The sequence below is a fragment of the Epargyreus clarus genome, unplaced genomic scaffold (assembly GCF_041222505.1).
Source record: "Epargyreus clarus isolate Ecla_fem2 unplaced genomic scaffold, WU_Ecla_fem_2.2 ptg000024l, whole genome shotgun sequence".
NCBI lineage: Eukaryota > Metazoa > Arthropoda > Insecta > Lepidoptera > Hesperiidae > Epargyreus > Epargyreus clarus.
In genome coordinates, this window is record NW_027332231.1 from 5,207,291 (window position 1) to 5,232,217 (window position 24,927).

General features: G+C 34.6%; 1 protein-coding gene across 2 annotated transcripts in view; it reads right to left on the reverse strand.

The window, feature by feature from the left end:
• The window catches only part of Sema1a (semaphorin 1a), a 490,410-nt gene that overhangs the window by 59,251 nt on the left and 406,232 nt on the right, over nucleotides 1-24,927 (reverse strand). For both annotated transcript variants that reach the window (XM_073086961.1, XM_073086960.1), the window contains exon 3: nucleotides 5,467-5,563. In XM_073086961.1, coding sequence (XP_072943062.1) covers nucleotides 5,467-5,563 — 97 coding nt within the window. The remainder of the gene's footprint in view (nucleotides 1-5,466; nucleotides 5,564-24,927) is intronic.

Here is a 24,927-nt window from a genome sequence, read left to right on the forward strand (position 1 = left end):
GAATTAAAACGTAGTTTGGTAAGGGCATACTGTCAATACTATTATTAAAAAATCGTATGATTTTTTTAGATTGCGGTTCTATGTGAAGTTTAAGGATTAAGATGGCCTCATAATAATGTAAGTCAACCGTCATTTACACAATTCCACTAAAAAGCATAAATTTAGAAAAAAATGTGTTTCACTGTGGTTTACGCTGTCCAGATTATAACGACAGTTAGGAGTAAAGGATAAAGGACTGATAAATATAAACAGGTCAGAATTGATATCAAAGAGCTGTACAGTGCACTGGTCTTGTACATGTATCATCATGTGTATTGTCTACTACATTTTATTTTCAATAATTTCATTTAACAGCGACACCAGAACAATGATACATACGAGTACCTATATTGCATTTTTAAATTTTAAAATTTCACGCTCCTCAATTCGACTGACCGGTAAAATATTACTACGTATGTACACCAATTACTCCGCAATGGTTGCATTAATTGGAATTCAGTTTTTACTGTTCTTTGTATTCGGGAGATTGTCGCAGTGACCTAATTTTTTTTCATTTTCCTCGTGTTATGAGAGGGAATCACGAAATTGGAACGGTTTTGTAGTTTACATATTAACGATCTCTTAAGAGCGTTCGTTCAAATAATACCGAATGCAAATACTGTCGCAGTTGGAACTACAATTTCGGGTTTTTTTGCAAATTGTTATAGCAATTGGGCGTTTATGTGAAGAAATCAGTTTAACTTATTAACATCTCGAACTAATACCAGTTGGGATACAGTACTACGTGAAGTCGATTATTTTGTATTATGTTATTGTTTGTATGTATGTAAGTCCATAAAATTTTATCTACTAGGTGTTACACGACGAGAAAAAACTGGAGAATTATAATAAAAAACAGAAATGCGGCTGCTTCAAAATTCAGCGATGTTTGGGCTTGGGTGCCATGAGACATACATACAAGACATACATACAAATATTGCTCCCGTTGTCGCGTTAAAATAATTGAAAAATTAAGTATATAAACACGAATAGTGTTGAAGAACGGATCGGATGCATAAAAACCGGCAAGTTAAACATTTCTGCACATAAAACTTCGTAGATTCCTTAAGACTTCGCAAGTGCTCAAGTTCAAGGTGAGCAAATAAAACTGATCTCCACTCGTTCTTTTCCGATCCTTCGATCTACGAAAACGTCGAGTCGACACTGGTTTTATTACAACCTTTTTGCTCCCTTTAATAAATCCCTCAGCTGAGTTCTTGCAATGAGAATTTCATCGAGCAAAGACGTGACCATTGTCATGTAAATCTGATTTGGAAAGAAATGCAAACTCTGCTAGAACGGATGAATATTTCAAGTTACGCGCCGCGTTCATTGTGGAAAATATTGTCCAATTTGTTACATATCTCACTTGTTTGTGGGTTTGCGATAAATAATGAAAATCCCACTCGACTTTCCATTCTAACGTTATGAGTTATTCAGCGACCTTGACTGTCTGCGCAATAACTCATGGTCTTCATATTGGAGTCAGAACATGTAGTAAATTGGGAATCGCTCGTGAATAAAGTCAGTACACGTACTCTCATTATATTAATTCCTATGCTAACTTATTTATTCTTTTGCCTAAGAGGGCACATAATGGTAATGTGTGATTAGTTTGTACATAGAATACTTATTATTTATCTGCTTATAAATGTGCCCTAATATATTTGGTATTTTATATTTATCCGTGGTTAAGATTAAGATATGAATACTGAAGACAATATTTAGAAACCCAGCGGGAGCAATAACTCAGCATTTTACTGAACATTACTACGGATTGCGCAACATGACATATTATAAAGTATTGATTATATCGATACTTTTGTTCTCATTCTAAGAATTCAGAGTAAAAGAAATACTCGTATATCATAGATAAGTATAGATATCTCACCGCCTTGTAATTGAAGGAAGCCAATAAATGGCTTAAACGGCTGACAGTTCTGTCAGCCATTCAATGGCTGTCATGGTGTAATTAACGCGGAACAAAGCCGCCATGCGCAGCTAAGTGGTTCAAAAACACGAAATCGAAGAAAAACTAGTATGAGATATATATATTATATCTATAATTCAAATTATCGTACAAAGTGCGTTAATATAAATTGTGTGTAATGTGTATTCAGCCTAAATTCTTAGGTTTTGCAAGTAATAAGTAAATATGTCTGTAAATATTTTCTTAGCAAATATTTGACGTATATTATATATAAATCAGGTCAGTTTGTGGGGAAGTTCCCATAGAAATTTAACAAGAAATACGGAAATATATAATCTAGTTAATGCCGTGTAATAGTTATGCTTCTTATAACTCACGATTTGTGAGCTGTTATCCAAAATAACTAATTACTAGTTACAAGTTGTGTTCGCGTGCTGAGTTATTCGTGCCATGTCAGAGTAAACAGTGCATAGTGTAGCGGTATCACGCGGGGGTGTCGTATGCCCTTCCGTAGGGATGGGCCCGGGATATGTCGATAAAATTATATATTTAAAAGATGGTAGAAGTAAATGATATAAGTATTACGTAGATTAGATATCGTATCAGCAGATTTTTTTATATTTTAAGAGTAGTATTCTGGTTTGATAAGTGCGAAACAACGGCTTGTTTAATATGAGGAGATACACAATTTAATCCTTATGACTAGAAACGCGCCTCGGATATTTAAGATTTCTGTTCTTATTCTGTAGCCTTTTCTACTGTGTGTTTATCATGATTATTTTCAATATTGTCCCATTGCTGGGTATGGGTTACTTCTTATAATGAGTAGTATAAGGTAATTAAAAAAGGAATTTAACAGACTACATTTCAAGATGTGATAAAAACAAACACTAACATTCGGGAGGTTAGAACTTGATTAATAGCAACAACATCAAATAGTACGATCTCGGTCACCACCACTCATGTGTGTATGATATAATGTAATCATTTCTGTAGAATATCTATATATCTAAAATTCAGAAAACATGTCTGATGTGTTGCTCTGTCTAAATACAGAAATATAAGACCTCGGAAAAACGAATCTGCCTCATATCTTTCAATGCATAACATAGGATTATCCCGTAAAAAAAATGTGGTCCATATAACTGATTTCATCCAGTCTTTTCAGTCAAACACGTACGCTTGTTACAAATTCATTCCAATCTTATATCTTTAATGAATCTCATTAAAGTAAATTCAGAAATAAACATGAGAGATAAGTAAATAGGTTAGCCTTTTGTGGCAAAGAGAAGCTTTATCATATTTATAGATAGTCTAGCTTGATTATTCTACTTATCTATGTCTAGCACCTCGTTTATCAGTCTGGCTTTGAATAGCAAGTAATTAGCAGACGTGAATAAGCACCGGCGGGGATAACAAAGCGTTTTGTCGACCTGAAAAGCTTACGTTGGGAATAATTCACAAAGCTCTATACATTATCAAGGCTCGAATTGGCCTATTAGGGAGCTTTTATTAAGCTGTCCAAGGTCATATATTAGAAGCTTGAACAAGAAACGTATATAAACCTATATTGTTTGTTTTTTTTAAATAAGTGTAAATGACAAGTATTTAATGGATAATATAAAAATTTACCATTTAAACGTATTTTTATGTATTAAAATAATACTTCTTAAACATAGAAATATTTAAGGTGTTTTGTATCAGAAGTTATTTGAAAAAAAAAACGTTAATGTATAATGACAGTTGGAAATTAAAAATACATTTATCGATAAATTGCTATCGATACGGCCGCCTTCCGTTGTAATAAAATGGCGAGTGTAGGCCGGCGGGCGCGTGGGGTGTTTTTAAGTCGTCTTGCCTCCATCCAAACACAAGCCAAAAATCTTTATAAATGCAAACGAGACCGCCATATTGGCTGGCGTAGTGTGTGACGGAGACAGATATAGGTGCATTCGGGTAACGCTGGTAGGGTTGCCAGGTTCAAAACGAGGAAAGTAGGACTCTGTATTGTATTTGTTTTAACAACGCTAAAATCTGATGCCAGTTTTGTTTATTGCCGAGTAACTACAGTTTTATGGAAAAAATCCTAATATTTTAAGTAAAGTATCGGTAAACAAAAATAATAAAATGTTTGTATCTAAGTAGTTAGAGCATGTGCAAAAGAATTAGTCTAATAAAACATGAAGAATTAGTAAATATTTGGCTGGATTATATAGCTGAACAAATCCGCATAAATCCAGAAGCGTGGCAGCCCTGGCCATCTAGATACAGCACGTTCTTACCGCTTCAGACGGTGTGGTTAAGGGTACCCTAACTTCAACGAATTCGAGTGGAGTTGGAAAAACAAATAACCAAGTATCTCATTTGAATGTGTATCTTGCAAGTCTTTTAAAAGGAAATAGGTGTTACTAAGAAGATATTTCTTCGCTTGAAATCTCTTCGAACATTGAGATAAAGCTTGTGGATAGATTTAATACAATTTACCATTCCCAAGGCCTTTATATAACGGCTCCTAAATTCCTACACTTCAAATAATAAACTTACTTAATTGAATCATTTCGCTGGGAGGTTTCAAATAAATTCTCATAAATATTCCTTGCCGAAAAAAGGAAAATAAGGGACTTCGAATGAGATTTATTTTTTCAGTATTAGAATAAAGTGTTCAAAAGTAGATCATTTCGATCATTAACTTTCTTATTATTATCAGTATTTTATGATTTTATTTATTTGAATTGACTCTTGTTATTACGATTCATAGAAATTGTTTTATGATTCAAAGAATACCTATACAAATGTTTTACGTGAGGCCCAATTTTACGAGTATTAGTCTATACAAATGAAGATAACATAACGTTGTTCATGCCTATAATTGGCACTCATACGACCCTTATTTATTACTACTACTATAGTGTACTTCTAAGTACTATATAATGTATTGTGTGTGTTGCTGTGTGTGTGTGTTGTGTGTGTTGTTGTAATTGGCATGTAAATAAATAAATAACATACAAGTTCACAATTTAGAAAAGGATTTCTGTCAATTATATTTCCCGACTAATGATATAACATTTACAGCAATCTGCTACTTGGAAAGTTGATAACTTCTTAAAATTAAGATTTAATTATTTGGGCTTTTGATACAGTAAGAAATAATTTGGTGTTAAAAATAGAAAATAAAATGTAGTAGATAAAATGTTATCATGCAGATGGTCCATTACAGTCCAGCAGACATGCTAGTTTTACAAACGGCGAATCGCTTTTTGGCGATTGCAACGATAATTCGGTCGCATCGAATCGTATTGTAAACGCACGTATTCGCGACTGTATAAATGCTATCTCAACACCTGGATCGTTGTAAAGGGCGTTTTCCGTCTATGGTATAAAGCATTAATCGCTGCATTTAGCTCCCAAAAGTGGCTAAAACGTCAACGGCTCATGCTAAAAGTAGCTAGTCTACTGCGACCCTTATTATTATTCGTAATATATAAAGTATATCTTACCTGCCGCCAACTAATAAATAATTTCCATCTCTTAATAATAATCTGAAGTAGTCGGTGTGTGTTTCATTTCCGAGGAACTTGTGCGTGTCATCGACTCCTGAAACAAGAAATTAGTATGTTAGTTTTATTAAAAAAATATATTAACGTTTGTAGATACACGTAATCTATTGAAAAATTCACGTAATAATCATTTTATACGGTAGATGCTCTGAACACGAAAAGATTTGACTTGAGGACTTATTGTGGCATTTCCACCACTGGTGATATGTGGTCACTGTTTTCTGTAATTGACTACAAGTAAACCATGTAGATGGATTAGGATGACAACAGAAAAGTGCAAATCACTGCGGCGCGAATTCGCAACGCAAATTGCTGCGGTGCGATTTTGTGTGGCATGAATTCTACTGTGGTTTCACATCGCAGAAGTGAGCGACGCGAATTATTTCGCAAGTTTTTGGAAGATTTCTACTATGAGACCTCTTATCGCAGTTTTGATTTTTCACCTTCATATATGTTTTTATACCTCTGTCGGTATTCTTAATTAAAATTCGTTAAAAATCCTTATGTATAAGAATATTATTTAAGAATATATAGTAACTTACATCACGTGGGTTTCGTTCGTCCTCAAAATTATAGGAAAGTGATTATTTATATGAGTGTTACTTTTTAACCGACTTCAAAAAGGAGGAGGTTATCAATTCGGCCGGTATCTTTTTTTTTTTTTTTTTTTTTTTTTTTTTATGTATGTACAGCAATTACTCCGCCGTTAGTGGACCGATTTTAATAATTCTTTTTTTATTGTGTAGAGACGAGCTGCGAATTGGTCCCATTTAAATATGGTTAGGATCCATCGATTGGTTCTGGAGAAAAAGAGGGGAACTCCTCCACCCAAATATAACAGCCATAACTTCGCCATTTATGAACCTATTTTAATGCCTTTCATTTCGTGTGTGGACAATTGCTACAAGTTGGTCCCATTTAAATATGATGAGGATCAGAGTGGGTTCTGGAGACAAAATATGTAACTCCTCAACCGATGGGTATAATTGAGTTTTGTTTGAAGATATTTGGTGTAGGTTCTAATGAAATTGAAAAACCAGTTTATCTTTGACTATTTAAGGGTCTGATAATGTGGCTCGGAGTCAAAATATGTAACTCCTCAACCGATGGGAATAATTGAGTTGTGTTTGAAGATATTTGGTGTACGTTCTAATAAAATTACAAAGCCAGTTCATCATTGACTATTTAAGGGTCTGATAATGTGGCTCGGAGTCAAAATATGTAACTCCTCAACCTATGGGAATAATTGAGTTGTGTTTGAAGATATTTGGTGTAGGTTCTAATGAAATTACAAAGCCAGTTCATCATTGACTATTTAAGGGTCTGCTAATGTGGCTCGGAGTCAAAATATGTAACTCCTCAACCGATGGGAATAATTGAGTTGTGTTTGAAGATATTTGCTGTAGGTTCTAATGAAATTGCGAAGCCAGTTTATCATTGACTATTTGAGGATCTGATAATATGGCTCGGAGACAAAATATGTAACTCCTCAACCGATGGGAATAATTGAGTTGTGTTTGAAGATATTTGCTGTAGGTTCTAATGAAATTGAAAAACCAGTTTATCTTTGACTATTTAAGGGTCTGATAATGTGGCTCGGAGTCAAAATATGTAACTCCTCAACCGATGGGAATAATTGAGTTGTGTTTGAAGAATGTTGCTGTAGGTTCTAATGAAATTGCGAAGCCAGTTTATCATTGACTATTTGAGGATCTGATAATGTGGCTCGGAGACAAAATATGTAACTGCTCAACCGATGGGAATAATTGAGTTGTGTTTGAAGATATTTGGTGAAGGTTCTAGCGAAATTGCAAAGCTAGTTCATCATTGACTATTTAAGGGTCTGATAATTTGGCTCGGAGACAAAATATGTAACTCCTCAACCGATGGGAATAATTGAGTTGTGTTTGAAGATATTTGGTGAAGGTTCTAATGAAATTGAAAATACAGTTCATCATTGACTATTTAAGGGTCTGATAATGTGACTCGGAGACAAAATATGTAACTCCTCAATCGATGGGAATAATTGAGTTATGTTTGAAGATATTTGGTGTAGGTTCTAATGAAATTGCAAAGCCAGTTCATCATTTACTATTTAGTTAGGTTAGGTTGGAACATATAAGACAATATAAAACTAAGCGAGCAGGGCGCGGTAGCGCCCTGCGAGCGGGCGGTTCCAATCAATGTAAATTCAGACCTTACTTTCATTCATGATCACGTTTATACAATTTTATATTGTATTAATGTAAAAGTTAGTATGTCATCACTAAAAAGGGTGAAAAAAAATTTTTAACAAAAAATACAACCGACTTCTATGTCACTACAAAGTAAAAAATAATTCAAATAAATGTTGGTTTAGTACATATTTCTGAAGTCGGCGCTCAAGATATTTCGTTGGATAACGATGTAAACAGCGTGTCTAATATGTGTGCGTGTCTAAGTCGGCGCTCAATATATTTAGTTGGATAACGATGTAAACAGCGTGTCTAATATGAGCGCCGACTTCAGAAATATGTACTAAACCAACATTTATTTGAATTATTTTTTACTTTGTAGTGACATAGAAGTCGGTTGTATTTTTTGTTAAAATTTTTTTTTAAAAACAGTTTGTTTTCAAGGTACCTACTGATACTTCGAAAACAAACTTCCCGTGTGGGAGATAGAAACTAATACTCTCATATTATAACTTGTACAAATTAAATTCTCGCAAGGTGTTCATTAATGAGTAAATTATGTGTAAACTCATCATAGAACCAACTCACGTTCATCCGATACCAATTATTATGAGCGTAAAAGTTTCGATTTTATCTTATTAGTATACTGTTACGATGTTCGGGGCTGAAAGAATTTGCATTTCCATTAGGCAGTCGGTAACAATTTTCCAACGGCGCCGACTTCACTTTGCTAGTGTAAAAGTTTATGTTACAACATACATAGGGTCATTTTCTTTATGTGCATACGGAAATACGTTTGATGATAATTATTTGATGATTGTAGCTTTAAACTACTTTGGTAAAGTGGTAAATATTGTCACAATTCGGGAATTTGAACATGTGTCATAAGCCCTTTACAAGTGTATTTTTATTAGATTTTGTGGTTTGATTCTAAAGACACCTACAACGTCTACTTGTACCCTATATCACTATATTTTATCTTATTAGTATACTGTTACGATGTTCGGGGCTGAAAGAATTTGTATTTCCATTAGGCAGTCGGTAACAATTTGCTTACGGCGCCGACTTCACTTTGCGACTGTAAAAGTTTATGTTACTACATACATGGGGGTCATTTTCTTTATGTGCATACGGAAATACGTTTGATGATAATTATTTCATGATTGTAGCCGTATACTACTTTGGTAAAGTGGTAAATATTATCACAATTCGGGAATTTGAACATGAGTCATAAGCCCTTTACAAGTGTATTTTTATTAGATTTTGTGGTTTGATTCTAAAGAAACCTACAACGTCTACTTGTACCCTATATCACTATATTTTATCTTATTAGTATACTGTTACGATGTTCGGGGCTGAAAGAATTTGCATTTCCATTAGGCAGTCGGTAACAATTTGCTAACGGCGCCGACTCCACTTTGCGAGCGTAAAAGTAAATGTTACCATGTGAGGTCAATGTTACTGTACAGTGTACATATGAGGTAATTTTCTTTATGTACATACGGAAACACATTTGATGATAATTATAATTGTAGTTATATGTCGGTGTGGCGATGTGGTTACTATTCCTGCAATTTAGGTATTTGTTTATGTAATCGCGAGCGCTTTACGAGTTTATTTGTTTTACATTTCGTGATTTGATTTTAGAGGCATGTGCAACGTCCATTTTTAACTCATAACACTATAATATATTTTATCTTATTATTATACTGTTACGATGTTCGAGGCTGAAAGCATTTGCATTTCCATTAGGCAGTCGGTAACAATTTGCTAACAGCGCCGACTTCACTTTGCGAGCGTAAAAGTTTATGTTACTACATACATGAGGGTCACTTTCTTTATGTGCAAACAAAAATAATTTGATAATGACTGTAATCGGAGTTAGATGTCGGTCTGGTTTTTTGGTTAATATTGTTGTAATTTGGGTATTTGTTCATGAGTCGCGAGCGCTTTACAAGTGTTTTTGTTTTATATTACGTGGTTTGATTGTAGAGGCACCTGCAACATCTACTTCTAGTTCATAATATGATGATTATAATTGCAGTTATATGTCGGTGTGGCGAAGTGGTAACTATTGCTGCAATTTAGGTATTTGATGTATCAGATGGTGAGTGAACACTGTCGCCCACAGACACGTGCAATCATCTCCAGATAACGTAAGAGTCCTACTTGAGGTTGGCCGCAATAAAGTTCCTACCTCGGAGGATTCAGTTGAATTAATGCCTCGGATAAATGCAGCACATTCCACTGCTGTTATAAGATAGAAACAGATGTGATAGATAAAATAGCAAATTTATTGATATTTAAGGATAGACTACACATCCTTATGGTACCTTAGCCACTTGGTTAAAAATCCTGAATATCGGTATAACTCCAACTACATAGAAACATCATTAGTATCCTCACACTTTGCTCTCACTCCAATATATGGACGGCTATTCAACTGAGCATTTGACTGTCGATGTCGATGCGAATAAAATGTGAGCGTATCAATCGACATAAAAGACCCTTTGAGTAATCTCTGACTTTATTGTACGTGCGATCGGAGCATTACTTGTCATCTTCTCACTCGAGTTTTTATGTAAGCCTACAAACAGTAAGTCGTTTTATGAATATTGTTTCACGCGTAACTGAACTCTTTTATCTCGGAGACGATAGCTGCTGTAAAATAGCCTGTTATTTTGCGTGCCAGTGAACAGAAAGTAAAATGAAGTAAGTGCTTGTCGCGATTTTTTCAATTTTCGTTCGCGGAAATGCTGACGTGTACTCAACTGCTCACTTGTATTGGTTGTCATGATATTAGGTTTAGCGAATGGTGTGGGAGGAGCGAAAACTGCTCTCCCAGGGCAGAGCCCGATCGGGGCATCGCGCTTGGAGGACTCCGGTTGCGTTCCGTCGGAGATCCCGGAGTTCTCCAACAAGCGTTGAGTACGGCCACCGGGGGGGTTTTAGTGCGGTAAAAATTCCACATAACCCGGCGTAGCTCCCACGTCGTCGGGTACCTTTTGAAGGTTTTCCCCCTCGTTAAGAAAAAGAAAAAGGTCTAGCGATAGCCTGGTGGTTGTAACATGGCCTCACAATCGGGGATCTAGAGTCCAATGCAAGAACAAGCACGCACCACTTATTTTTTTAAATTATGTGTGTAGGTATTGGAAATTAACGATCACAACGGTGACGGTAAAACGGTAAAGGAAAACTTCTAAGGAAATTTACTTACACGCCTGAGAGTTCTTTCACTCTACGAGGGGACCCACGGAGAACAGTGGAAGAATAATGTTGTAGTATTTTTTACAAATAAATATTTCTTTCTTTCTTCTTTCTTTCTTTCTTTCTTTATGGATTACGTTACTTTATTAAAGCGATATGAAGTAGGAATATTTAAAACAACGAAATAAAAAGTCTTTTAGTATTTTAAAATGCATTCGATTTAACATTTTACACGGGTGCCTTTATATCCTATCCACTACATCAATATACGAATATTGATAACATTATTTTTCTTCTTACTTGCTACTTCTATAAGAGTAAGTAGCAAGTTAGTTGCTAATTGTTAATAGGGGAAGTAGGAGCAGCCGATGTATCTTTGTCTTGTGTATATATTATTTTGTGGTGGTGGAAGGTGGTAGAACCCTCTGTGGTTCGACTCCGGCGGCACCTCCGTTACACCTATTTCTACCTAATAACATCAGTGTTACGCGCTACTGTGTTCCGGTTTGAAGGCTGTGGTAAGGGAGACAGACTTTCCCGAGGGGTACAGCTTAGTCCTCAGGGGTAGCGGCGCATCTGTGGCCGACCTCAGGTAGGAATATCTAATCCTAACTGGGGTTGATTACAGATGTCCATGGCAGGCAGTAGCCACTTACCATCAGTTGGACTGCATGCTCGTCTGCTACTCGTATTATATAAAAAAATGTATATACTATCATTTTAGTAAGATGGTCGCCCAAGTCAGCCGGTATCTACACCCTTTCCTCGAAACGAAGAACTGAAAGAGGTGTGGCGGCGGTACCTCCCCGGTCAAATCATACGGATTCTTCCACCTTTTACTGCGAATAATACTATGAATATAGAGCACCATAAAGTAGGTATAGGGTTCAAAGCTAGACAGTCCGGAAATTTAAAACACTTGGCCGCTTTACTCCAAAGGTAAAACACCTTCCTTTTACAAGAGAGTTTGATCATTAAGCCCCGTAATGAACCTTGTTCGTTCAGAATAAAGCATATGAAGTTGACAGGAGAGCCAAGGGTAAGGTGTCCTTTTGTAACTTGTTTTAGCCGTAACGGCACCTTCAGCCTCATTAGTCTTTAAGAAGCTTTGTGCAAGTGAAGCGTTTGAACATACTCAGATGTCTATGCTATTGTTACTAAACGGTCTTCACAACGCAGCTTCGTATGCAGTTAAGATTAATATTTTACGTAAAAATTTAAAATATTTATTGGAGTACAAAGAGACGCCGTAAATAGATGTTTCGTCCAGCTTTAAATATATTTTTTGGTAAAGTATCACTTTTATGACTTTAGCGGTGAACTACCTCTAAAGTCTTCTATTTGTAAGAAAATTCTAGAAAATATTGGGACCTTATAACATAGGTATTTACTAAAGAGTATAATTTTGTCTATAGTGACTTTAGTGCACCATTAGTAATTGATTTTAGGTAGAATATATGGACAAAATAGGTGATTACTTTCACAGGTAAATATGGTTTTCTTGGATTAAATTTTTAGTTGCCCCTTACTTCATGAGACACATTTGATAGTTACTGCATCATTCACGGACAATTCTACTTTATTTAAAGTTCACAAATAAGTTTCCTATTGACGTATAACATTGTATTTGTTCTCAATATTAAATTCAAACTCACTTAATAAGCGTATAAATAATAATAAAATGTATAAAACCAGTTTGTCAAGTAAACTCAATGTACAATACAGTTCATTCTAAACGCATCCCGTGGGAGAGCAAGCATTTAATTTTAAAAGTCAACATTGCCTAAATTGCCTTGCATGTTGAGGAAGGCATTGGGGGGAATAACAAAGAAATATAAATAAAATATTATGCAATAAAGCGGGCGGCCCTTGATCGACCTCTGAGGGGACATTAAAAAGCTAATTACTGTGAAATCATTAAACGGAGGCGTCCGCAGATGGCGCTGGGTACTTTGAATGTATACAATACCAGGATTTGCATCCTTTTTTGTGTGGTCAGAATTGTTTTTGTGGCACTTCCGCGGAATACTTTAATTTTCTAGTTTTTTAGATTAAAAATACGATATAAGATCAAGCGTACATAAAGACAATCAGACAAACATTTAGCCAATGAACAGAAATCTAAATTTAGCATTTAGAATTTTGCAGCCCTCTTTTTTACCTGACATGTCGCGGTGTAAGAGTCATATGAACGTATGTACAAAAAATAAAAAATCGGTTTTTTATGTGATAGTATGAAATGGCAAAACGACGTGCCGCTATATACAACGTATATTCAATATTTAATAAATTAATACCGAATAAATAAAAACATATATATTGTGTCTTTGTAAGCATTTTTTTATATTTTTAAAACTCTACTAGTAGGACAATATATTAATATATAGTTTTATTTCAACTACTGTATATTATCTCTATTAATGATCTGGTAAAGTTGGAAGTGGCGAATTTTCACACTATTTTTGCTCTCCTGTAAAATTGACAAAATGTGGAACGTTCATCTGTCTCTTACACCGCGTTGTATTAGGATAAAATTCCTTCCTAATGTCGGTCGCACATTCGTTTTTACTTTGCGAGTTGAAACGCCTTGTGTATGTATTTTTATATTGTTGTGTGTATTTTTGCCGCACTATCCATTAAACCAGAACACAGTTTTTATGCAACCTATGCTTTAAGGCAAAGATGAATAACATATGTGCCAGAGCAGTATAATGACTGACTGTTCCAAGTTATATGAGAAATGTTTTTACCATTCATAGGTTGGTTTTGTGGTTCGACTCAGGCGGGACCGCAAACACACCTATTTCTACCTCATAACAGCAGTGTTAAGCGCTGCTGTGTTCTGATTTGAATGGTGGTAAGGGAGACATACTTATCCCAGGCATTTCAGCTTAGTCCTCAGGGGTTGCGGTGGATCTGTTCGACCTCAGGTAGGAATATCTAATCCCATCTGGGGTTAATGAAGGATGTCCATGGGCGACAGTGGCCACCTTCCATCAGTGCTACTCCAACATTATAAAAAAAATGTATATGAGAAATGTTTTTACCACAGATAGGTACTAACGTGTTTTAATACTTTATGTCCTCTAGGATACGCCGTGTTTCACCGAATCCAGTAGCATTGGAAGAAATAGTAATTGTGGCTACAGCTTTTCAGATAATCCAATAAATTTAATTGCCGTCTAGTAATACTGTGGTCTCCCGGGAACTCGAAATAAGCATCGGCACATGTAAATTTTATTATAGTTTGCTTTATAATTTCATAATCCTCCAAAATGGTAATTAAACATGAAATTCAGCGAAGTCGTGAAATGGACACGTATTAAATAGATAATTAGATATTATGATTTCGCGTTTTCAAAGAGAAGTTTTCGTATTTATCGACGTTTTTGTACCTGTACTCGTATGATAAAACATTTTTTATTCCATTTTTGACGTGACAACGTCTTAAATTAGGTTGCGGCTGGGAGTCACTTATGAAAAAGTGTAACGCCCGGTAACGTTACGATGAGTCACCGAACGAGAGAGAGGCCCGCCGAATGCCTTGCGTCTCTCTCCCACTCAACTATGATCGGTCTGCCGCGCGCGCAGCACTAGAGAATTAGGCGCATTGAATCGGCGCATGCTTGTGTCTCTGTCTTTGTCTTTCTCGAACGTTCTTGACGTTGGAAAAACAAGAAAGCGTCACAATACAAGTTCACACGTGTGGTTAAAGTATCGTCAGCTGTGTCTGTAGTGAAAATATGGAGTGCTTAGATTCGTCATTTATCATTTACAACAACTACAACAATAAAGGTAAATAATTGTACACTGATATTTCATTATCGTAAACTATGATTGATTGATTAATTGTTAGATTGACACAAAAGTTGAGAAACTGAGTTTATAGGTTATGTCATACTATTGATAAATGTTGATAGTGTTAAGTAAATTATTAGTTTAAAATTAATTAATTAATTAATTATTATTTTACAAATTTCTTTTGAAAAATGCAACCATTCCATCAGTATTTTCATATGACGTTGTCACGTTCAACTATCGTCAGTAAACCGACTTTACAGACAACCGATTTTTTTTTGCTTGACTGCAGAAGGTAATGTTTTTTGAATGTATGTATAGTCCGCGTAAAACTGCTGGTCCGCTCTGAATATAGGAATGAATCGCGTCGTCATAGCAAATTGTATGACTACACCTGCTCGCAACAACATCAGAGTGGACTTGTAGTTTGGCGCTGACTATATGTCTAATTCTTTAGCACGGATAAACGGCTTGAAGGATTCTAATATATGAGGTGAGTTTGGAATAAATTAGTAAAAATCACGTTAGAAATACCTGAACATCAAAAGGTAAGAAATACTTGAAAGCAAAATTTTGCAAAAAAAACGCCTAAAAGATTTCTGGCCACAACACTTCCACCAAGTTCCTTAATACTTAAAATAAAGATTAAGAAAAATAATATAGAACTTTGCCGTTAATTAATTAGAGATTTTACTGCTTACAAAGTTTGAAGCTGTTCTCAAATATCAATTATGCACTGATCTTCACTTCTTTAGACGGTTTTACGGGATTCAGTGAAGGGCAAACGGAATTAAATAAACTTTAATATAAATAAAGTCTATCTTCTTCAATATAGACACTGCAAATGAGTGGATTAAGAATCCTAGCTGTATTTATACGAGTACTTTCATGGAAAGGAATGAATATCCAAGATTTAAACATGGTACAAATAAAATCAAAATGTTTAAAAAATAACTTATATTTTATAGGGTAATAAGTATGAAATGTACGTCTTTTTGTCTGTCTGACCGTCAATAAAAATAATAATGATTTAGAGTTTGAAAATATATTTATTTTCACTAGGGAATGATTAAAAAAAGAAAAACCGACTGCCTAAAAATATGACGAATCCACCGATACCTCATATAATAATCCGTCAAACCTAGGACTGCAACGAGTACCACATAATGATAGATACTTAAAAAATTACCCTTCGCATTTGGATAAGATCTTTGGTACCTACTATAAATTTTACCTTATACGAAATACTCACTTATTTCAAAGTTATGTGCGTATTAGAAATTAATTATCACTTGCTAAACGGTGAAGGAAAACATCGTGAGGAAACCTGCATACCTGAGAAAAGTATGTGAAGTCTACAAATACGCACTTGGCCAGCGCGGTGGACTATGGCCTAATCCTTCTCATTATTAGAGGAGACCCGTGCCCAGCAGTGGGACAGTAATGGGTTGTTATTGATGATACGAAATACCGCTGGAGTCGTACCACAGAGAGGCTCTCTCGCCACACCTATTTCTGCCTAATAAAAGCAGTGTTAAGCGCTGCTGTGTTCTGGTTCGTGGTAAGAGAGACACACTTTTCCGAGGCATTCTAGCTTAGTCTTCATGGGTAGTCGCATCTGTGGCCGACTTTTGGTAGGAATCTAATCTTATCAAGGGTTGATTACAGAGGTTCATGTGGACTGCGTGTACGTCTACTACTCCTATATTATCGACACTAATATTATAAAGAGGAAAACTTTGTTTGTTTGTTTGGTTATAATGAATAGGCTCAAAAACTACTGGACCGATTTTAAAAATTCTTTCACCACTCGAAAGCTACATTATCCACGAATAACATAGGCTATATTTTATATGAAATACTTATATTTTATAAATAGATTTTGAGGCGTTACAAAGTTTGCCGGGTCAGCTAGTTATATATATAAAATAGAAATAGATCATGATAAAAGATTTTCCGCAGGAGTCACCATTAAACATAAAACATCAGAGGATTAGGTCGTAGACCCTTAACAAGTAACAAGCGGCAAAGAGACCGAATTATCGTGACATACAAACGGATTATTTTTATCAGTCACAAAGGGATAAATCCGGCACAGATCCTCATAGTTGAAACGGTATAATCTGTCGGCAAAACGAACTTATCAGGGACGTGTTTCATCGAAAACGGGGAGCTAGAAGCGAGACAAGATATATTTTGCTACAGATTTATAATAGACTCAATGCAATATTTGGTCAAGTTGAAATATATATTTTTTCATTTTTACATGCTTTCTAGGGTCAACACAATTGACCATTGGTGTCAATCTATTGGTTAGACAAACATTTAAATTATATTTTGATTTAAGTATACATAGGTTTCACTTGTCTGTGTGTGACAGACAAACCTAGGCTGCGATAATAGAAATAAATAATAATTACTTTCCATTTATATGAAGACTTATTTTAGCAACTTTGTGTTTAGTTACATAGCTTAAAAGCTATATAACGATAAATCGTATGTTCGCTAGAGGTGAGACAATCAAAGAAAAAAGCCTCACAAAAGTTGGGCAGAGCCAGCTCTGTGGCTTACAAGTTTCAATCCGCTGTCGCGATTGATAACAACTCGCAAGGCTTTATGCTATCCGCGGAATGTCTAATAATGTTTCCGGTGGACTTATGGGACTATAATCATGTACTGGAATTGTTCGGAAATGTCGTTAGTGTTAAAAATAGTTTACATGTGACTTTTGGAGACTTTATTCTTTTTGGTTCAAATTTGTAAAGATTATTTTTACCAATTTTTTTTCTTGTTAGAAAGGGGTGGTAAGGTGGACATACTTGTATATGACTTGTGACTTACCCCTCGCAATGTAGGTCAATGACTTCTGTCTAATTTGGGGTCGGTGACCGGCGTCTATGAGTGGAAACGTTTATTTTATTTTATTAATAACTTGTGATAAATAATTTAATTGAACTCTAGATCGTTGACAATACGAACATTATAATTATAGATAAATATCGTAAAAGGTAATTTTACATGAGGTGGACTACATATTTTTATTACTAATTCTGTTATCTTAAAAACAAATGCTTTGTTTAAAGTCGCTAGCATCAGTTGAGCTGTCAATCATTGCTTCTTAAACGAAAATCAAAATTCACTTTGACAGGTAAACTGCATCAGCAACCAAAACTCCATTTTTCAATTTTCGGCGCGGAACACTAGAAAAAGAATTTAAACTTCTTTGTTCGCGATCGCAAATAGTAATTGTGGCGATCCCATGATTTCCTTCACAATTCCTCTTTGTTCCCGATTGAGACATTCTTTCCGACGATAATTAGTTTTTGGGAACGCTCGCTACGCTCCCGTCTGCTTTATTGCTTAAGCCATTAACGAGTGCTTTTTACAAAATATTTTTTAATTGCAAGTTTCGTTGTTGAACGCTTTGCTACTTCCAAATGTTTGGGAACATTGCTACAACCCTTTGTAATGAATACGTGTAAACGTCGCTGGAATATTTTGTAACGGATTAACGATGCTACAGATATTTTTTCGATAACAGATTTTCACTTCGATATCGTGTGAATAAAGTTTGTTAAAAACCCAGTCATTTAAATATACAGATCACTGATTTTATTTATTTGTCTCTAGGTTTTTTAACATTTAAGTCGCAAGTAACCACTTCCATATAGACCAGTGCTTCAGAAGGTGATGACTGATACGTTGTTATTTGTTAATTCTGAAGACTAAGATGGTCGCTTGATATGTAAGTTAACTGGCATCCACGCTCTTCCAACGAAATGCAGAACTGCTTTTAACAGAACATTACTGGTTCTATCCAGTTACCGGTGTTTCTAATACAGTGACATTACTGTCAGACCTATTTCCACTCACACCAATACAATTTAAATAGACCACCTATCAAATTACTCTTATATATTATTCTTACGAAAATATATTCTTTAATTGGCTTAACTACTTTATTTGGCACAAGTCTGCGACGAGACCGCGGTCGATAGCTCTCTGACCTATATTTAATTTGGTTACAGCTACTCCTATTTTCGTCGCCTGAATCTAAGTGGTTAAGCTTCAACTTTTTTACTTTTAGACAAAAAATCTGCTTGTCGATAATTAATTTGTTAACGCGTTTGTATAAAGTACCAATATAGGTACTTTATATTAATTACGATCTAGCCTAATTTATGACTAATGAGTAATTCTACGCCAACTTAAACTGCTAAATAATATAGAAAATATAAACTTGAATTAAATATTTCCAAGATAGGCATTTTCAGGAACTTATTAGGCATAAGTACATCTGGATTATTGTTCTGTTTTATTTTTAACTAGCTTTTACCCTGGGCTCCGCCAATGTCTTTTAGTACAGAAAAGAGTATACTACGGGTTCATCCAGGCCATAAGCTGAGTGCCAAATATAATCCAAATCGGATCAGTAGATTACGCGTGAAAGACTAACAAACATCCTTCCATTTTCACAAATTTTTACGTTTATAATTAAATTACTAAATCAAGTTAAGATAATAAAACAATCTAAATGCAATTAAAAAAAAGATAATTTAATTAAAAAAAATATGTTCTACAGTTATACAAACAATAACTTCCCTCTACGCAACGAATAATCTCTAACCGTTTTTAAATTAGTAGTTAGAGTTTAAATTTAAAAATTCAGTTCCACAACACTGGTTTCCAGGAAAGTCCTATAAGAACAGCAAAGCGATGGAGATGAATCTGTCTTCATTAGTAACGACCGCTGTTACAGTCAGCCGGAGCGGGGAAACAAATAGATTTGCAGAACATGCCTTAGATAAAGATCAACTGTACAAGTAACCGAGTGACAATATAATTACATTGTTTTGTGTATTTCTTATAAAAAGTTTTAGGTACTACAATCTTTTTTTCTTAATAATATCTATACAGTCGGTCAATAAATTTCTGCAACAAGATGCAGAGCATTTGTTTCCGCATAAGAAGAAGGATTTGAGCATATGTTACAACTTTCATCTAGTTATGAAATACATTTTAGAGTAGTGAGGTTCTAAAAAACGAACAATATTTTTTTAAGAAAAACTAATTTCGTGTTAATATAAGTAATTTAATTCATGTGCACATGTGTTAAGCGATTTATATATTTTATGACCCATTGTTGGGCACGGGATTTTTCTTACAACCAGATAGCCGGAAATGCTGGGGATAGTCTGGGATATCGGGGGGAAGCTTGAAGAAGGTCAGACCTGGAGTATACTGACAAATTTTTTTTTGTAGATACATCTAAGCAATAATGTCGATTCTACAAGCACTTAAATGTATCCTGAACATTAGTCTCAATACATTAAATATATATATTTTGTAAATCATCTGCCTACTACCCCATACGCACAACAAATGTTTATTGGCCTACGAATGTGATTCAGAATAAAAAAAAACAAAGCTCGTCGCCATAACATAAACGCCATAAAACATCCAACATTCACGAGTGTATGGTAAATTTGTTTTATTCGCTTTTATAGCGCTATTTCAATTGAAAAATTGTTCGCGTCACTAAAACTTGCCACATCCCTGTTTGTGCAGCACAGTTGCGAAAATAGCGCTATTATTTTAGAGATTTTGTTAAATACTGGCTATACAGATTATTTTCAGGTTAACTAAGTATTAAAATGACGAAAGTTATTGTACTAAAGTTATTAATTAAATTGTTCGCATCACTAAAACTTGCCACATCTCTGTTTGTGCAGCGCAGTTGCGAAAATAGCGCTATTATTTTAGAGATTCCGTTAAATATTGGCTATACAAGTTATTTTAATGTTGAATTATATTATTCGCTCACTAAAAACTGCCACCTCTCTGTTCGTGCAGCTCGTATTGAGAATATAGATACCAGGTTATACATAAATACTGGTCATAGATTGGTGCTATTTGCTTTGTGCTGTATTTATTTGACCTATACCTATATAAATGACTTGCTGAAAGATGTAATAAAGATAAAAATAATATATATTTTTTTACATTTTTTTATTATTTTTTTTTATTAAAATTATTAACATTAATCTGATATCCACATCTATTCGCATTCCGAGCAACCTATGTATAGTAACCTAGCTATAAACCTTAAGTATTAGAAATATATATATCTTTTACAATTTTGTTAACACAAATTTACGACCTTGTTTTAAGTATAAGGAAGCTGCATTATATTTTTCCATGGCATAGATTTTAACACTAAATTTAGTTTTTGTGCACTCGTAAGGATTCCATATTTTTATTAATTAAAATTAATAACATTAATCTGATTTTCACATCTCACTCCGAGCAACCGAGCTATAAACCTTAAAAATTACCAAGTTGCGTTCACTATAAGATTTTCCCCTAACAAAAATCGTCTAACGCGCCTATAGAAGATTTCACTTCAAAAATTTCACTGTGAAAATTCACTGAGTTATTGTACTTACCTTCTATTGGTTACTTAAAAGTTATCGCGTCTATGAAAATATTTAATCTGTCTACAAAGTTTCTTCCCTCACCAGTCATGAGACATTAAAAAACTTAGGGCTGAATAATTTAGTATTTTAACCGCTAATATTTGCAAAATTTCCAACAAATATTGGCTTTATGCATAAAATTTGCAGACGACGACAATGGAAGGGGACCGTGTCTTGTGGAAGGCAACAGTTTTGTAATTACATTTAATTTTTACGGCAAGTTACCATGCTGATAAATATTATATTGTATAATTATTAATATTGTATAGTTGTTATTAATATTGTTAACATATTATATATTTCTTTAATTTTACACAGAAAAAAGCAACTGATAATTGTATTAAAAAGAACTTTATATATAAAATCATATATGCTTATAAACATTTAAAGACATTTTCAGACAAGTAATTAATTAAAAAATCAAAAAACCCGACTGCACTATAAAAGCTGAAGTAGAATTTCCAAAAACGGAGAAATAGGCGTTTTATTATTTTAATCCAGAAAGCCAAATACAAAATTTCATAGTAGGTATCTGCTTCAAAAACAAAATATGTTATAACAATATTCTCCTATTTTGTCCTCGTAGCGCTCATTTACGCTATATAAAGAACCTATGATTAAAATTCCAGCACTGTTAAGTTCAGCGGTTTCCCTTTGCATCTTTATCACAGCAACACTACCCATTTAGTCAGACAGTCATCTCGATAAGTTATACATATGTATATATTATATAACGTATGTGTAATCTCTTTTAAGTTCCTTTATTTTGATATCCTACTCGATAGGTTTAGTTATCTTTTTTTTAAAACGTGTTACTATTTCGCAAAAACAATCCACCATTTACGCTCCATACAATATATAACTTCAGTAATTCAAAGTTCCGGTCATTATTTTACCTCGTATTGGATAGAATTTCATTATTTTTATCTAACAAGCTAAATACAAAATTTCATAGTGTTTGCTTCAAAATTGACGATTGTTTAAATGAACTTTTAACCCTTATTTTACCCTCTACGGGGTTAATTTTTCGGATGGGGATAAACAGACGTGTCCTTGTTCCTATCCAGAAAGCCAAATACAAAATTTTGTAGCAGTTGCTTCAAAATTAAAGGATTTCAAAAAAACCGTTTTCCCCTTTTTTACCCTCTTAGGGGTAGAATTTCCAAAAGGCCTTTCTTAGTACTTATTTACGCTATATAGTGAACCTTTGTGCAAAATTTCAGAACTCTAAGTTGAGCGGTTTTGGCTGTAGTTTGATTTTTAAAAACTGAAAAAGTCATTTAATTAGTCTGTCAGTCAGTCATCTTGCTGTTTTATATATATACAAATATGTTTTTATGATCTACGTTTAATTTACTTTCATTTGATACCCCACTCGATAGGTTCCGTTAACTTTTTTTTTTAAATGTGTCACTATTTCGCGCCAAAAATTCGCCCTTTTGATGTTTTTTTTCTAACACCTATCTAAGGACACTCGGGTCATTGAGACGAATATAATGACACCTTAACTGTCGAAATGTATCCAGCCGTTTGTAAGATCGGATCAAATAAAGAAAGACAAACATACAAGATACGCGCGAAAAACATAACCCTTCCTTGGCAGTCGGGTAAAAAGACACGTTACTAAAATGGCGGTGCTTATTGTGCATCACATCATTATTACACAATACGATTCAAATTTAAACGTTTTTATAGTCATGACGGGTTGTTAACATTGATTACATTGCAATATTAGCGTACGGATAAGTTTTCACAGCTTAAGAACTAAATGTTTATTAAAATCAACAAGATTCAAGCTACTAAATGAATGTAAGGCGTATCTACGTGTCTGCAAACAGTAACATGAGCATTGTCAGGCAGGACATGTTCCCGCTCGTTAACCAAAATGGCGGTGCTTATTGCGCACAACGCCATTTGTATCTCACCACCCATTTTTACAACACAATGCGACTCGAATTTAAAGCTTATATGGTGCTTACGGGTCAGTCAGGGATTATGGCAACACTTTAATTAACTGATAAGTATTTACTTATTTAAAGTCTGTTTTTTGTGAAAATCTATGTAACTCATAGTATCTGTTTACAAACAGTATTGTTGGGTAGGCCATATTACCGCTCGTTAACGAAAATGGCGGTGCTTATTGCGCACAACGCCATTTGTATCTCACCACCCATTTTTACAACACAATGCGATTCGAATTTAAAGCTTTTGTGGTGCTTACGGGTCAGTCAATGATTACGGCAACACTTTAATTAACTGATAAGTTTTACTAAACTAACCAAAATGGCGGTGCTTATTGCGCACAACGCCATTTGTATATCACCACATTTTTACAACACATTGCGACTCGAATTTAAAGCTTTCATGGTCCTTACGGGTGAGTCAATGATAACGGCAACACTTTAATTAACTGATAAGTTTTTACTTATTCATAGATTTTTTTTTGTAAAAAATTATGTAACACATAGTATCTATGTGTGTCTACAAACAGTATTGTTGGGTAGGTCATGTTACCGCTCGTTAACCAAAATGGACGGTGTTTGTTGCGCATAGCGTAATTTATATCTCGCCACACATTTTTACAACACAATGTGAGTTGAATTTAAATTAATATCCCTTACGAGTTGGTAAGAGAGACGTAGACAATTTGGCGTACGGAAACATTTTTGTTTTTATATATTTAATCGCTAATAAGTCAATGACGCCTTTACGTGAGTACTGAGAACTAAGGTGGAACGTCTCCAATTAGTGTCTCCCTTACCACACCCTTTAAACTAAACCACAACAGCACTCTACACTGTTGTTATTAAGCAGAAATGAATATGGCGATCGTGCCTCAAGGATCGATCCACAAAACATTCTACCATCTTCAACCTGCATTGTTATAAAAATTACAAACACAATACTATTAGTGTTACCATTGTGTTCTCAGAGTAGAAAGTTATAATACCTACGTGCTTATGAACAGTTCCATGGCATTGTTAGGCAGGACATGTTTCCACTCGTTAGCCAAAATGGCGGTGCTTATTGCGCACGAGGCCGTTCGTATCTTACCACCCATTCTCACAACACAATGCGGCTCAAAAAAAATGTTTCTGACGAAGTTTAAGGCCTTTTATTCTTTTCACGGTTTCCTAACATAACTTTTGCGAGTTTGGCGAAATTATGCTTTTATTTCGCTTAAGAGTAGATTTTTATTGAATTAAAATAATAATTATTTTTGTAAATAATATTTTTTTTTGTAAATGTTCTTCGTAAATTTATAACTTTTTAATTTTAAATTTCATGTTCTTAATAATTGTAATTGTAAATAAATAATATAATTCACTAAAATAATCATTACAACATGACCTATTAAGAGTAAGAACTCTTAGAAAAACATTTTTGAAAACAAATTTTAGGTATAGCTATTATTTTAGATAAATATTCCTGTCTGTTCTTCCTCGGACTTATTAGGTGATCGTCATTATCATCATCATCAAACCACCGCTGTCCCACTGTTGGGCACGGGTCTCCTCTCAGAATGAGAAGGCTTAGGTCATAGTCCACCGAGCTGGCCAAGTGTGTATTGGTTTATTTTTTTTTTTTTTTTTATAATATAAGAGTAGCAGACGAGCATGCAGTCCACCTGATGGTAAGTGGCTACTGCCGCCCATGGACATCTGTAATCAACCCCAGATAGGATTAGATATTTCTACCTGAGGTCGGCCACAGATGCGCCGCTACCCCTGAGGACTAAGCTGGAA